The 12,168-nt window shown below is 35.5% G+C and overlaps 2 protein-coding genes across 3 annotated transcripts in view; both read right to left on the bottom strand.

Annotated features, from left to right (window-relative positions):
* LOC138028624 (proline-rich transmembrane protein 1-like) overlaps nt 1-11,428 on the bottom strand; it is a 49,575-nt gene extending 38,147 nt beyond the window's left edge. Inside the window, exons 1-2 of one of the 2 annotated variants that reach the window (XM_068876222.1) lie at nt 11,328-11,390; nt 150-210 (exon numbers count right to left, since the gene is read on the bottom strand). The gene's annotated coding sequence lies outside the window, so the exon portion shown is untranslated. Of the gene's footprint in view, nt 1-149; nt 211-11,327 lie in introns of both variants that reach the window. The other variant, XM_068876221.1, reaches the window with a different exon arrangement.
* On the bottom strand, nt 3,238-11,375 carry LOC138028625 (uncharacterized). The gene is made up of 6 exons (XM_068876223.1): nt 9,369-11,375; nt 7,845-8,072; nt 6,994-7,041; nt 5,934-5,987; nt 4,495-4,608; nt 3,238-4,181 (listed from the first exon to the last, which is right to left on the bottom strand). Exons 1-5 carry the CDS (start codon nt 9,420-9,422, stop codon nt 4,588-4,590), a joined length of 405 nt encoding a protein of 134 aa, XP_068732324.1. The 5' UTR covers nt 9,423-11,375; the 3' UTR covers nt 3,238-4,181; nt 4,495-4,587.
* Nucleotides 11,429-12,168: the final 740 nt, after the last annotated feature.

The following is a 12,168-nucleotide window of genomic DNA, read 5'->3' as shown; positions in this document are numbered from 1 at the left end:
GCCTCAGAAGTAAAATGTACTCTTACATGAAGGATAATAATCAACATAGCAAAACAAGCAAAAGGTATTAAAAAGATTGTGATCAAAAACGACATCAAACATGAAGATTACAAACAATCTCTATTCAATAACAAACAAATGTATCATACCATGAAAACCATTAGAAGCAACAATCATCAACTTGGAAGCTATGAGCTGAACAAAGTGTCACTAAGCTGCTTTGATGATAAGAGATACATACATGATAATGCAATAACAAGTTATGCATACGGTGATTATAAAGTTTACTGCTAAAGTTTACTCATAAAGTTTACTTATAAAGTTTATCAAATGTCACGCTATGTTGATTATATGAATATTTAACACACTTCATGCATGCATCTTCGAAAGTCACTTCCAAAATAGAAACCAAAATGGAAATAAAAATCATTTGAGAAACAATTTTGGTAAAAAAAATGAAAGTTGTGATAGGTTAAACTGACTTGAATATATTTATTAGATCATTTTCATGGGAAAAACCCCCTTTCTTTATTTCCGAGAATGTCATGCTTTGTGATTCTTTCGTGTTCCATTTGATTGATTATGTGAATATTTAATCATGGAGTTTGTTGCTTGGTAATATATATTTTTAAAACATATAGATTACTGTTTTAGTAAATTTTGAATCCAACGCAAGTCACATTTCAACGCAAAATCCTAAGGTCAAATTCAACGTAAAATCAAACGCAAAATCCCAAGGTCAAATTGGTACCCCCAACTACTATACTACTCAGTTGGCAAAGACAAAGTGCATCTGGAGATGGATTTGTTTGCCTACAAAATGAGGGCTAACATCATCTCATAGTTAACCATCGCTTAAACTTTGTTGCTCCAGACAAAAGATAGCCCACAGCAGGGCATTGAAGACATGGTGACAAGTGAAATGAAGTATATGCCTCTTACAGGAACATCCATGGATCTCTACCAAAGTTATTTACTTGGAAGCATCATTGAACATATTGCCGATCTCTACAAAGAGCGATAAATCCCAAAAGTCCACTAAATTCACCCTTTGTGATCCTGAAATGGCCGACGGTGCCTCATAAAGGAAAGGAAGAAACACACACTTTACAGTGACTCGAAGAATTCGCAAACAGAAAGAAAGAACAACTTCAAGAAAAAAAAGAGTAGGTAGCCATTAAATTTTTGATAACTGTTACAGTACTTTTATTTGGTCTGTTTGTTATGTATGAAAGAAAGAAAAGCACTTTTCAGAGAAGCATTTCCTTCAATATTTTAATTGTTTTCACGACGTATACAATTCTCTTTTAGATATTAAGGCCAGTTTTATTTTTTGTGTTATTCATATAATTTTTTTTAGTTATTAGTTATTGTAAGTTATTAGATATATTATATATTTGTAATTAGTTTTTTAATGAATTTAGTTCCGCACAGGTGAAAATGTAAATTGATACTTGCGCGTTATTAGTAAATAAATAATAATAATAATAATAATTATTATTATTATTATGAGAATCTGAACCCTATTACAACGATTGCTTGAAACTCCACTTCTTTCGCTTATTGTAAAATTGAAAAAAATGGCTAAAACTGCAGGAAAAGTGCTAAAATTGCGGTAAAAATGTTTTGTTTTCCGTATTTCAGTCGTAAGTTCAACCGGTTTTTTAAAGTCCACATAGACTTCCGAAAAAAACCTCTAAGAAGAAAAACAAAGCGCCACAGTCACTGGAAAACTCGAAAATTTACATACTATGTAAATAATATGTAAATAACATGTAAATCCATGAAAATTTACTGTAAAAGACAATTTACATGGTTTTTGGACTTTTACATGTTTTCAATAATCATGTAAATATCATGTAAATTTTTCGATTTGAACATGTAAATGTGAGACAAGATGCTGTAAATTCTGAAGACAAAACTTAAAGAGATCATGTAAATAACATGTAAATTGGAGGAAGAGGACACAGTTAAGATCCTGTAAATAACATGTAAATCAAAAAAGGGAGACTGTCAAGATCCCGTAAATAACATGTAAATCGTAAAGGGGAGACTGTCAAGATCCTGTAAATATGATGTAAATCGAAAAAGGGAGACTGTCAAGATCCTGTAAATAACATGTAAATTGAAAAAAGGAGACTGTCAAGATCCTGTAAATAACATGGAAATCGAAAAAGGGAGACTGTCAAGATCCTGTAAATATGATGTAAATCGAAAAAGGGAGACTGTCAAGATCCTGTAAATAACATGTAAAACGAAAAAGGGAGACTGTCAAGATCCTGTAAATAACATGTAAAACGAAAAAGGAAGACTGTCAAGATCCTGTAAATAACATGGAAATCGAAAAAGGGAGACTGTCAAGATCCTGTAAATATGATGTAAATCGAAAAAGGGAGACTGTCAAGATCCTGTAAATAACATGTAAAACGAAAAAGGGAGACTGTCAAGATCCTGTAAATAACATGGAAATCGAAAAAGGGAGACTGTCAAGATCCTGTAAATATGATGTAAATTGAAAAAGGGAGACTGTCAAGATCGCGTAAATAATATGTAAATTGAAAAAGGGAGACTGTCAAGATCCTGTAAATAACATGGAAATCGAAAAAGGGAGACTGTCAAGATCCTGTAAATAGCATGGAAATCGAAAATGGGAGACTGTCAAGATCCTGTAAATAGCATGTAAATCGAAAATGGGAGACTGTCAAGATCCTGTAAATATCACGTAAGTTGAAAAAATGAGACTGTCAAGATCTTGTAAATAACACATAAATCGAAAAGGAAAACTGAAAAGATCCTGTAAATATCATAGAAATTGGAAAAGGGAGCCTTTAAAGATCTTGTAACCATCAAGTAAATCAAGAAAAGGGAGACTGCCAAGATATCGTAAAGATCATCTTATCTGATGAAAGAGGGCTCAAAAACAATAAAATGATTACTGCAGATAAATGTGTGAAAAAAGTCGTCCCTGGTACACTGTAGAAGGGTTATCCACCTCGTATCAAGCCAACCCAGGCAAAAGGATTTGTGATACATTTTTTTTTGTATCAAATACAAAAAAAAAAGAGTTTTAATAAACAAAACAACAAAGCTGCTTCAAGGGGAAGGCTGGTTGGCAAAATACAGCTTGGAAGCGAGGGTAATCCTCCTACAAGGAACAACTTTTCACCTTCTAAATAGGCTCGTAGATAAAGGGGCTGTTGATAATGTAAGTTCCCCGAAAAAGAAATAAACTTAACATACTTCAAAGTCTTTTATTGTTGTAATATAGCCTAGTATAGTCTTTGTATTGGTGCATTAAAACCTGAATTAAATGTAATCTTGTACCAGCAAGATAATTTCTTAAAATAGGTATGGAAATTTTTTAAAATAATATTCTGAACTTTGGAATCAATTTTAAATAGCTATTGCACAAATATCTTCTAGTATCGTTTTTTCTTAACTAATTTTAAACCTAATATGTCTACAACTGGATCGATATCAACAGTAACAACTATTACTCAATTTGTATCTTAAATACTGTAGTGTATTATTTTAAAATATAATAAAATAATTATATAAAAAATATATTTATTATTATTATTACTAAAGAAATGAGCAATGTATTGAGTCTTCATAATTATTGATGAAATATATATCTTAACATAATTTGTATAAGGTCTGCAACCACAAATGGACTATTCACAGGAAATGCCCTGTAGTTTTAAAATCATCTGATTTTTCCTTTGAGCTCAAAGGGCTAGAGTGAGAGGAACAGTTTATAATGTGAGGGGGAAATGGGACTTTCAACATATTTTAAATTCGTATTTCTCAATTCTGGTTGCCATTTTAACAAGGAATTTTGCCAGTTACTGGCACAATACCTGTTTCGTAACTTCTTGCAGTTACAAGTCATGAGCAGAAATCCCCTCGTGTTTGTTGATCTTTGCCAAATTCACTTTTTACTAAATTACACTTTTTAAGTTACTGTGAGTGATCACTTCACTCTCATCTTTTCTTGTTACAACTTTTCTTTCAAAGAGGACCCTTCCAAGGGACCTTAAAAGGTCATCTTTCGCTGAGTCCTTCATGCATGGTACGCAATAGCTCTTCAACAAGGGCTTTAGTTTTCTCAGAGTCACATCTGACACTTTTTTTGCCCTCAAGTAATGGAGAGCAACAATGATAGCTTGATCTCTATCAACCTGTTAAAAAAAGGTAATTCACTATTAGGACAGCACGGTTCTAAATGAAAAATTCTGCGTGTATTTCTGGGATGTTTTCACCTGTAACAGGAAAGTATACTATCCAACCGGAAAATGGTCAAATTCGTCAACATGCTCTGCAGTGATTTTTCAGCTGTAATACTTACTAGCAAGATTTGAGGCAGGTGTCTCAGGGAGACCCTGGAGTATTAATCACTCAAGACATTAAGCATAGCACTTTTTTCCCCTTTCCTATAATAGACACCTATAAGATGCTGGAGCTTCCTGAAAAAGTTAAAAATAATGTACTTACAAAGCCTGACTCCAGCATCCTCAGTTCATCCACTTTGTCTGCACTTCACTTTCATTGTTACATGTACCTTCCTTTTCATCAATTACGCCAGAATCATTTCTTCTGATTCTTTGCCTTAAAGAAGGAATATTGACCACATGTATAGTTTAGTATTTGACATCATATGAAAAGAAGGAAATAAATACAAAACCAATAATAATTTATATTGATACAATAAATTATCAAAATAATATTATTCTATTTTCATGTAAACTTTGAATTTACTTCTTTTTGTTGCTGTCAATGTGAATAATGTGGCATAGTCCCCTAAAGTAATGTTTCACCTTCAAAGAAGTTTATAACACAGTCCCAAACATAGCGACTGTAAGAGCAACAAAGAAAATAATTTTAATCTCCATGTAAAACCCATGAAAGATGAACAGTTTTAGTGTTCACTTTTTGATTCCTAAGAAATGAATTTACTTTTTGATTCCTAAGAAAACAAATGAGTATATCAAAGGATTTCTCATGTTTTTTTGGCTTCCAATAAAATCTTAAGCCCTGGTCAAAATTATCTCCAAACTATCATCATCATTCACATGCTCAAATGGCCAAAGAAGTTTGTGATAGTTGATGATACTGTAGTTCACCGGCAGTCGCACATGCAAAGTCACGCGAGCAGCTAGTTCCAGGCTCTTTCAGCGTAAAAATGTGAACACTAAAATGGCTTCCCAAAGGCAGGGCCAGGCCTCATATTCCTCTATTAGTCGTAATTTTCAGTATTTTCTTTGTCATGATTATCATCTTGGATGTAAACACAAATTTCTGAAGCTGCAGCTGAGCCTCGCGAGGAACTTTTGGCGGCCATTTTAAATGAGCCCGCTGATGTTTGGGGAAAACAGCTGACCAGAAACTATCATGAACTATCATACGCGTGGTCAAACGAGGAAAACTATCATTGACTATCATGAAGAATTTGAACAAGCTAAAAATGAATGATAGTTGATGATAGTGTATAATAGTTGGTGGTCCAACAGAAGAGCGAGCTTCAACTATCATTGACTATTGTCAACAATCATGTGCCATTTGACCAGGGCTTTAGCCACAGCTGTATACACTGTACATGTAGATGTTGTAGTTTAAAAATTTTCAAAGCAATCCAGTTTTTTCTTCGTTTAATTAATATTCCTTATCATAATCTGAAACAAAGGAAAATCAAAATTGAAATTGCGTTTAAAAAAACAATTCAACCAGGACAAAATTTGAACCTGTAACCTTAACGCTATAACAATGCCCTTTCTAAGTCTGAAACAAATGAAAATCAAAATTGAACTGGTGTACAACAAAAATTCAAGCAGGAAAAAAAAATGAACCTGTAACCTTATAAAAATGAGTCCCAAAAGAGATCTATAGTGGTAAATTATATTACAGCAGTACTTTACAGGCAAAATAACAGTTACCTCAGTTTGCAAATCTACTTTCTGAACTTTAGTTGGTACATTGCCATTTGATTCCTAAAAATAAAAATAAATTGCCTCATGGTAAAGGAGTTTGAAAACAACATTAGATTTGCCAGTTAAGTCCTTACTCTTTATACATTATTAACCTCTTAAGTACTAAAAAAACAGGAGCGCCATACTAGGGAATATTGGCCCGAGGTCAAGTGATTGATCCAAACAAAACAACCAAGGGCCAACATTTTCCAGTACAGCCCCAAGCAAGTGAGGTTAGTAAGTTGTTAATTACAGCGTACATGGCAGCATTTCTTTGACAATCAGAAAATTCTCTGTTTGGAAAAGATAGGGCATTATTTTCAGGAAGGGGAGATGCAGCTTTAAGCCAGATGGAATGGAGCCTCTGAACATGCCAGTACCGGAGAGCCTTCCCCCATCACAACAAACAGCCTAAAAACAGTTTTTGAGTGGCATTGCGGAGATGATGAATTCTTATCTAAAACCTAAAGTCAAAAGTAAGTGAGTCAAGATAGACTTAATCATGGTGCCCAAGCTGTTTTTGAAACAACTTCTTTTGGATTTGAGCTTGAACAAGCCGTTTTCAGCCAGGGAAGTGTGTTGTTCACACAAGTTACTCACAAGTTTGTGACGGCAATGTAAGTTGAAGTCCAAATTATAATTGTCCAAACTGTAATCAAGGACTCCTACTTATTGGGACACACATTAAAATTAAAAGTGTGAGTTACATGTAACTGTAATCCTCAGGTATATTCTACCCACGAGGACACAAGGTTAAAAGGACTGTAATCTTAAACGCGACTAAATCATTGCATTTTACGGTGTTTGACCTTGAATAAGTTCAGGTCACGAGGTTCCCCTTCACAATCACATATTCTCCTCAGTTATTTGAAGATCCAGAGTGTTGATCTGGCCGGGGTTCGAGCCAGCGACCTCCTGCATGAGAGCCCAATGCTCAACCAACTGAGCCACCAGTGCACTGGGAATCATGCACAATTTACATGTAATCAAGGTGTGGTAAAATCTGATATTAATTTTATTATCTGACCTCTGCTTTTCCTTTCCAAGCTCTTTTCCTTGAGCTGTCCTTAGAGCACTAACCAAAAAAATGCCCAGAACAAAAAGAGAAAGAGTTTCATCACTAAACTGAAGAAATACATACTAGACCCCTCCTACATCTGTACCTTGAATATTGGTGTAAACATATATAGGAATAGCAATAATAAAATGAAAATAATACTTAAGACCTCATTATTCCATACTGAAAGTGCCAATTAAATGTTCAACAGTTAAAAAAAATGCATGTACCATGCACAAGCACAAGAAAGATGTCATGTCCTACACTGTATTACACTAGTGCCTGTACAGCACATTCATACAGGTGTACATGTACATGTGTGCTTGATTCACAAGAGGATAAATTTACACCCGTCCACTTCGCCACACCGAGTTTCTCTAAACATGTTGAAGAAACAGCCTTCTCGATGAACAAAATTAACTTTAATGCCAACGATGAAGGAACCATTCTACAATCGAACAGGAACGCAAAAATGACAATACAATACAAGTGGACTTAGCTAGTAAAATGAATACACTTACAAGAACTCCGTACGGTGAGAAATGACAAGCAAGTCCTTAAGATAGTTCGCAGAGTCTTAAGAAACACAAAACATGGCCGACTCGTTTGGCCGAGAATATGAGTCCCCGGTCAGTGGGTTTACTTAAGAAGAGTCCTGTTATCATGTTGGCTGGCGCGAAACTCTGCACATGTGTTGCCTGTGCCTGAGCTCATCATAAGACTGAGAGTAGAGTTGTCATTATCTACATGTAAACTCTCAAGAGGTTATATATAACACTCATACCAAGTCTGAGAGGTTGAACAGGGAAATGTTATTTTACCTGCTTTTGGTAAGCACTTGGCTTCCTTGAAGAACACATAATGTTGCTTATGTGCTTCCTGCCCTTTGTTTTGTACAGAGTAACCTGGCCAGCACCTTCCACCTGATAAACCCCATAGAGGATTTTTATGTCTGCATCTAGCAAAATTGTATTGCAGAGTTCTAAATTAACTCTGCTGTCTTCTTCCGTTGTCCCAGGACAGGCCTTTAGCCCTCCTGATCCTTTCCACTTTCCAAAACAAAGCAAAAAAGGAAATAGAAAAATAACAAGGCATTATTTTGGATTTACTTTTCTCGGTCAATAAACAATGTACACCCAAAGGATTAAAAAACAAGAACATTTTAAACAATCATCAATCTGATCATCATCCTCTTGCCCCTGACACACAAAATTATTACATGGGCAAGGCATGACAACTGCTTAGAAAAAAAAAACAACAACAATTGTTATATAGCTGAATTTTTCCCCAAACAGTGTGCGCTCTCATTGGTTACTTCAAGGTCACATGGCATCTAACAATAAAACTGTTTCCTGCTAAAGGCCTCTGAGTCTGAGTCTCTGGACAATAGTGCAAAATCTATGATGTCAGAGGATAACAGTGCACTGTAACCTGCAAATGTTGACCAACGACCGCCATTTCTGTTGCCGTTGCATGTTTTTCTTTTTGTGCTATGTAACAAATCACTTAATGACTGGTCCCTCAGGACACAGTTCATTTTGTTTCCCTCAAATTTCAATGTTTTCCTCGGCTGCACCTCGGGGAAACATTGAGATTCTCAGGAAACAAAATTAAATGTTTCCCAAGGGACGAGTTGTTAAATGCTTATTACTGACTATTCATTTTAAAGTGGTTAACCATAACAAAGAGTGTACTTTACATGTAGGTGGTTACCCATAACAAAGAGTGTACTTTACATGTAGGACAAGTAAGCTTTAACAGGCAGATGGGCATCTAGGCATCCTGTGAATGCTCATGTTTGACAGGAAATTATTTAATCTGTAGTTCCATCAAATGTTGCCTTTTTAGTTAATTATTGGCTTGAGTAAACCTTCTGCAAAATATTGGATGCCAAATTGCTGGCTGCCTTAAAAATTCAATTCCACATGAGCAACATTGAGCTTGCTGGATGTCAATACTTTCAAATTCTTAGCATAACACCAAGCAACATATAGCAATTATTTTAGAAGCAGTTTCTTGAACGATAATTACAAAAATTACAAGACTCCCATATGAATAGCAAATATAGGTTGGTGTACGAGTCTCGTCTGCATAGCCACTAAATTGCAAACCCAGGGTCACTTTACATGGCAATCAGGCTTACTGAATGAAATAAAGCTTCATGTTTTGATACAATCGATCTTGATCAACTAGCCTTTGTGCATTTTGTTTTTTGTCTTGAGATGCCGACTAATTTTAGCTCCAATTAAGAGACAATTATGGAGAGTTCAGTGTCTACTGTAAAAGAAGAGCCGCTTACAACATTTAAAGCACAACACAATGCGACAAAAAACAAATTACCTTACCTCAAAAGAAACACAAGGCATCGGAGTAATCGAACTGGTTTTCAATTGAACCATATTTCCTCGATGTTAGCGAGAGTTATCCTGACGGAGATCGACGGCCATTAAAAAGCAGATTTTTGCGCCAAAAATAACCCGCTGTGATTATAGAAGCGCGGTTACAAAGTTAAGCGAGCCCACACTGTCTCTGACAGCGTTTGGTTTTTTGAGCTTGCAACGTGTGAATACTCTAATCTATCTGTGACAGAAAAATTAATTGCAATTGTCATTACAAGGGGCATAGTCCATTCTATTACTTTCTCTGCGTCGATTCACAACACGTGTGATTGATGAAATAGTCGATGAAATACAACATGGTGGATAAAATCAATTCCAGTCTTTACCTAAACCGTGAGATATTACCCTGGATGCCACGGATGCCACAGGTTTTTTTTTTCTCTCTTAGATTAAGAGCAGCGACTCGCGACTCGCTATTCTGTCGCTCTAAGAGAGAAGAAACCTCGGGCATCCAACTGTCAAACGTCATAGAGCGTCAGACGAAACAAATTTCCCACAGCGTGACTAATCCTGAGCCATTTCAGATGCCACATTGTTTATTTATTTTGTCCCTTGCTCCATTATTTGCATGGTTCAAGAATCAACATCCCTTTAATCGGCTCAGTTTTTTTATTATTTCGCCAATGAGAAATCCACAATTGTTCCAGGTAATTAAAGTTGAAGCTGTATTTTGTAACGGAGAGAGGTTTGGTTTCAAGAGCCCTCCCTTTCTCATAAACTATTCCTCATTTTCAAATTTGTGTCTCCCATAAAATGACCATTACATTATACTCTCTACTGGAAAATTTACATAATTTACTTGTTCGAAAATCAGTGAAGAAAGTCTCGTGAAAATTTTATTAACATGGTTTTTGAAACCTTACTTTTTGAAAACTCCACTTCCATGTCATTTACATGCTCTTCAACTTGAACTTCCGAAAGAATGATTTTCAGTCACTATTTACAGTTAATTTACATGATCAACTGAAGCATGAAAGTTTCATGGAAATTCGATTTACAGGATTGTAACAATTTACATGTTATTTACAGGATATTTTAAACCCATTTACATGATTCACATACTGTAAATTCATTTGAAACAATCTAAATGTTATTTACATGTTCCTCCATTTATACTTCAAGAACATGACCATGTCAATTACTATTTACAGGTTATTTACCTAATTCACTCCAACATGTAAATACCTTGTAAATCTTAGTTTACGGAACTTAACGTGTAAATTGTAATTTACAAAACATGTAAATCCAAATTTACACTTTGGAAACTGTATTTACATGTGCCTGTAAATTTTCAAGTTTTCCAGTGAGTCCCAAAGCACCTCCATTGTTATCGCTAGTAAATTGATTTCTTGAAACATAGGAGCGTATGCATAATAAATTAGGGACCTGTGCGGAAATCTTGCCGCAGTTTCTATCATTTTTAAGTCTAAGTCATGGTTTGAATTGTTTAGTGTTTAGTTTTTGCACCCCACAAATTGCTAGGTTTTACTTGAAATAGGCAAGCTTTTGTTTTCAAAACGGTACAAATTTAAGCTTAATTTTTGACTAACCTTCATGCATGTTCATGAGAACGATTAAAAGAATGAGAAGTGTTTATACAATGATTGGCTTCGCGTATCGCTCCTAGCCCCCAGCTAAGAAGCTTTCAAGACTACTATTAATCTGTCTTAATTAAGCTAGCTTCCCACAGCGTACTTCTAAATTCGCAAAAGAACTGAAAGAATGCTTCGTTTTTTGAGAGCGTAACCTGAAAGACTTCCGTCGTGACAACAAATTTGTTTCGATTGTTCTAGATACAGGGTAAGTTGCGCAGGGGCTCTCGTTGAGCGAAAATCTACATGTACAAGAAATAGACATATCCTTAATTTCAAGTAACGTTATCTGAGACGAGCTGTTGCAACATACCTAGAGATACACTTCTTGGCGTCCAAAGCTAAACGAGACTGTCTGCGTAACTGCAATCAATCACCAATTGACGTCTGTGAATTAGCTAGCCACACCACAGGCCAACCAATTGAAAAAAATTACAGGAAATGGACATTTGCATGATGACGCCATTTGACACAAGTACCAGAATCCTTCAAGTTTTGCTTGTCTCATGCTAATAAGAGCTATTGAAGAAGAAAAGAAAATCAAACTGTATTCTGGTAGTTGTAGTCAAATGACGCTATCGTGAAAGTTGCCTATTACAAACATGTGGCACGTCACGGTCCTCATACTGACCGCACGATGGCCTAGGTAAGTAACAAGGATATAAGGTTAGTTTTTTAAAAATATTCCATATAACAACAGAAAGCTATGACAAACGCTTATCCTACCGGAAGCTAGGATTTCACCTCGCGAGAACTCGAAATTTTACACTTTTAAGCTTCTTGCTACACAGAGGTTTACATCATCTGTCAATCTTTCATAAGTATAACTGAATACGTTAATTCTTCCCAAGCCAAAATATAGCAATCGTTTATATATCTGCATCTGCTCGTTTGTGAGCGAATTTAGCCGACCCCGATTAAGTAGACACACCCTTTTTCATTTATTGATCATTCAAACACTTCAGCAACTGTCCATCTGAGTGGTCTTCACTTAAACAAGGGTGCCGGGCACCTCGCAGCTTGTTCAGAATTGTATTAACTATTTATGTGTTTACGTGTCTACGTATTTACGTGATCATAGCTTTACTTGATTACTTGTAGATTGGTACAGTTCCGTCTGGGAATCCGATTCGGCTGAATACTTGTTTACTTGT

This window comes from Montipora capricornis, chromosome 13 (assembly GCF_036669925.1).
Source record: "Montipora capricornis isolate CH-2021 chromosome 13, ASM3666992v2, whole genome shotgun sequence".
Taxonomy (NCBI): domain Eukaryota; kingdom Metazoa; phylum Cnidaria; class Anthozoa; order Scleractinia; family Acroporidae; genus Montipora; species Montipora capricornis.
This window is presented reverse-complemented; position numbering and strand designations above follow the sequence as displayed.

Coding starts and splice junctions, on each gene's coding strand:
- LOC138028625 (XM_068876223.1), bottom strand. CDS start 9,422: ATGGTTCAATTGAAAACCAGTTCGATTACTCCGATGCCTTGTGTTTCT. Junction 7,042..7,844: donor CAAGTGCTTACCAAAAGCAG/GTAAAATAACAT, acceptor TTTTTTGGTTAG/TGCTCTAAGGACAGCTCAAG. Junction 4,609..5,933: donor AAGTAGATTTGCAAACTGAG/GTAACTGTTATT, acceptor TCCTTCTTTAAG/GCAAAGAATCAGAAGAAATG.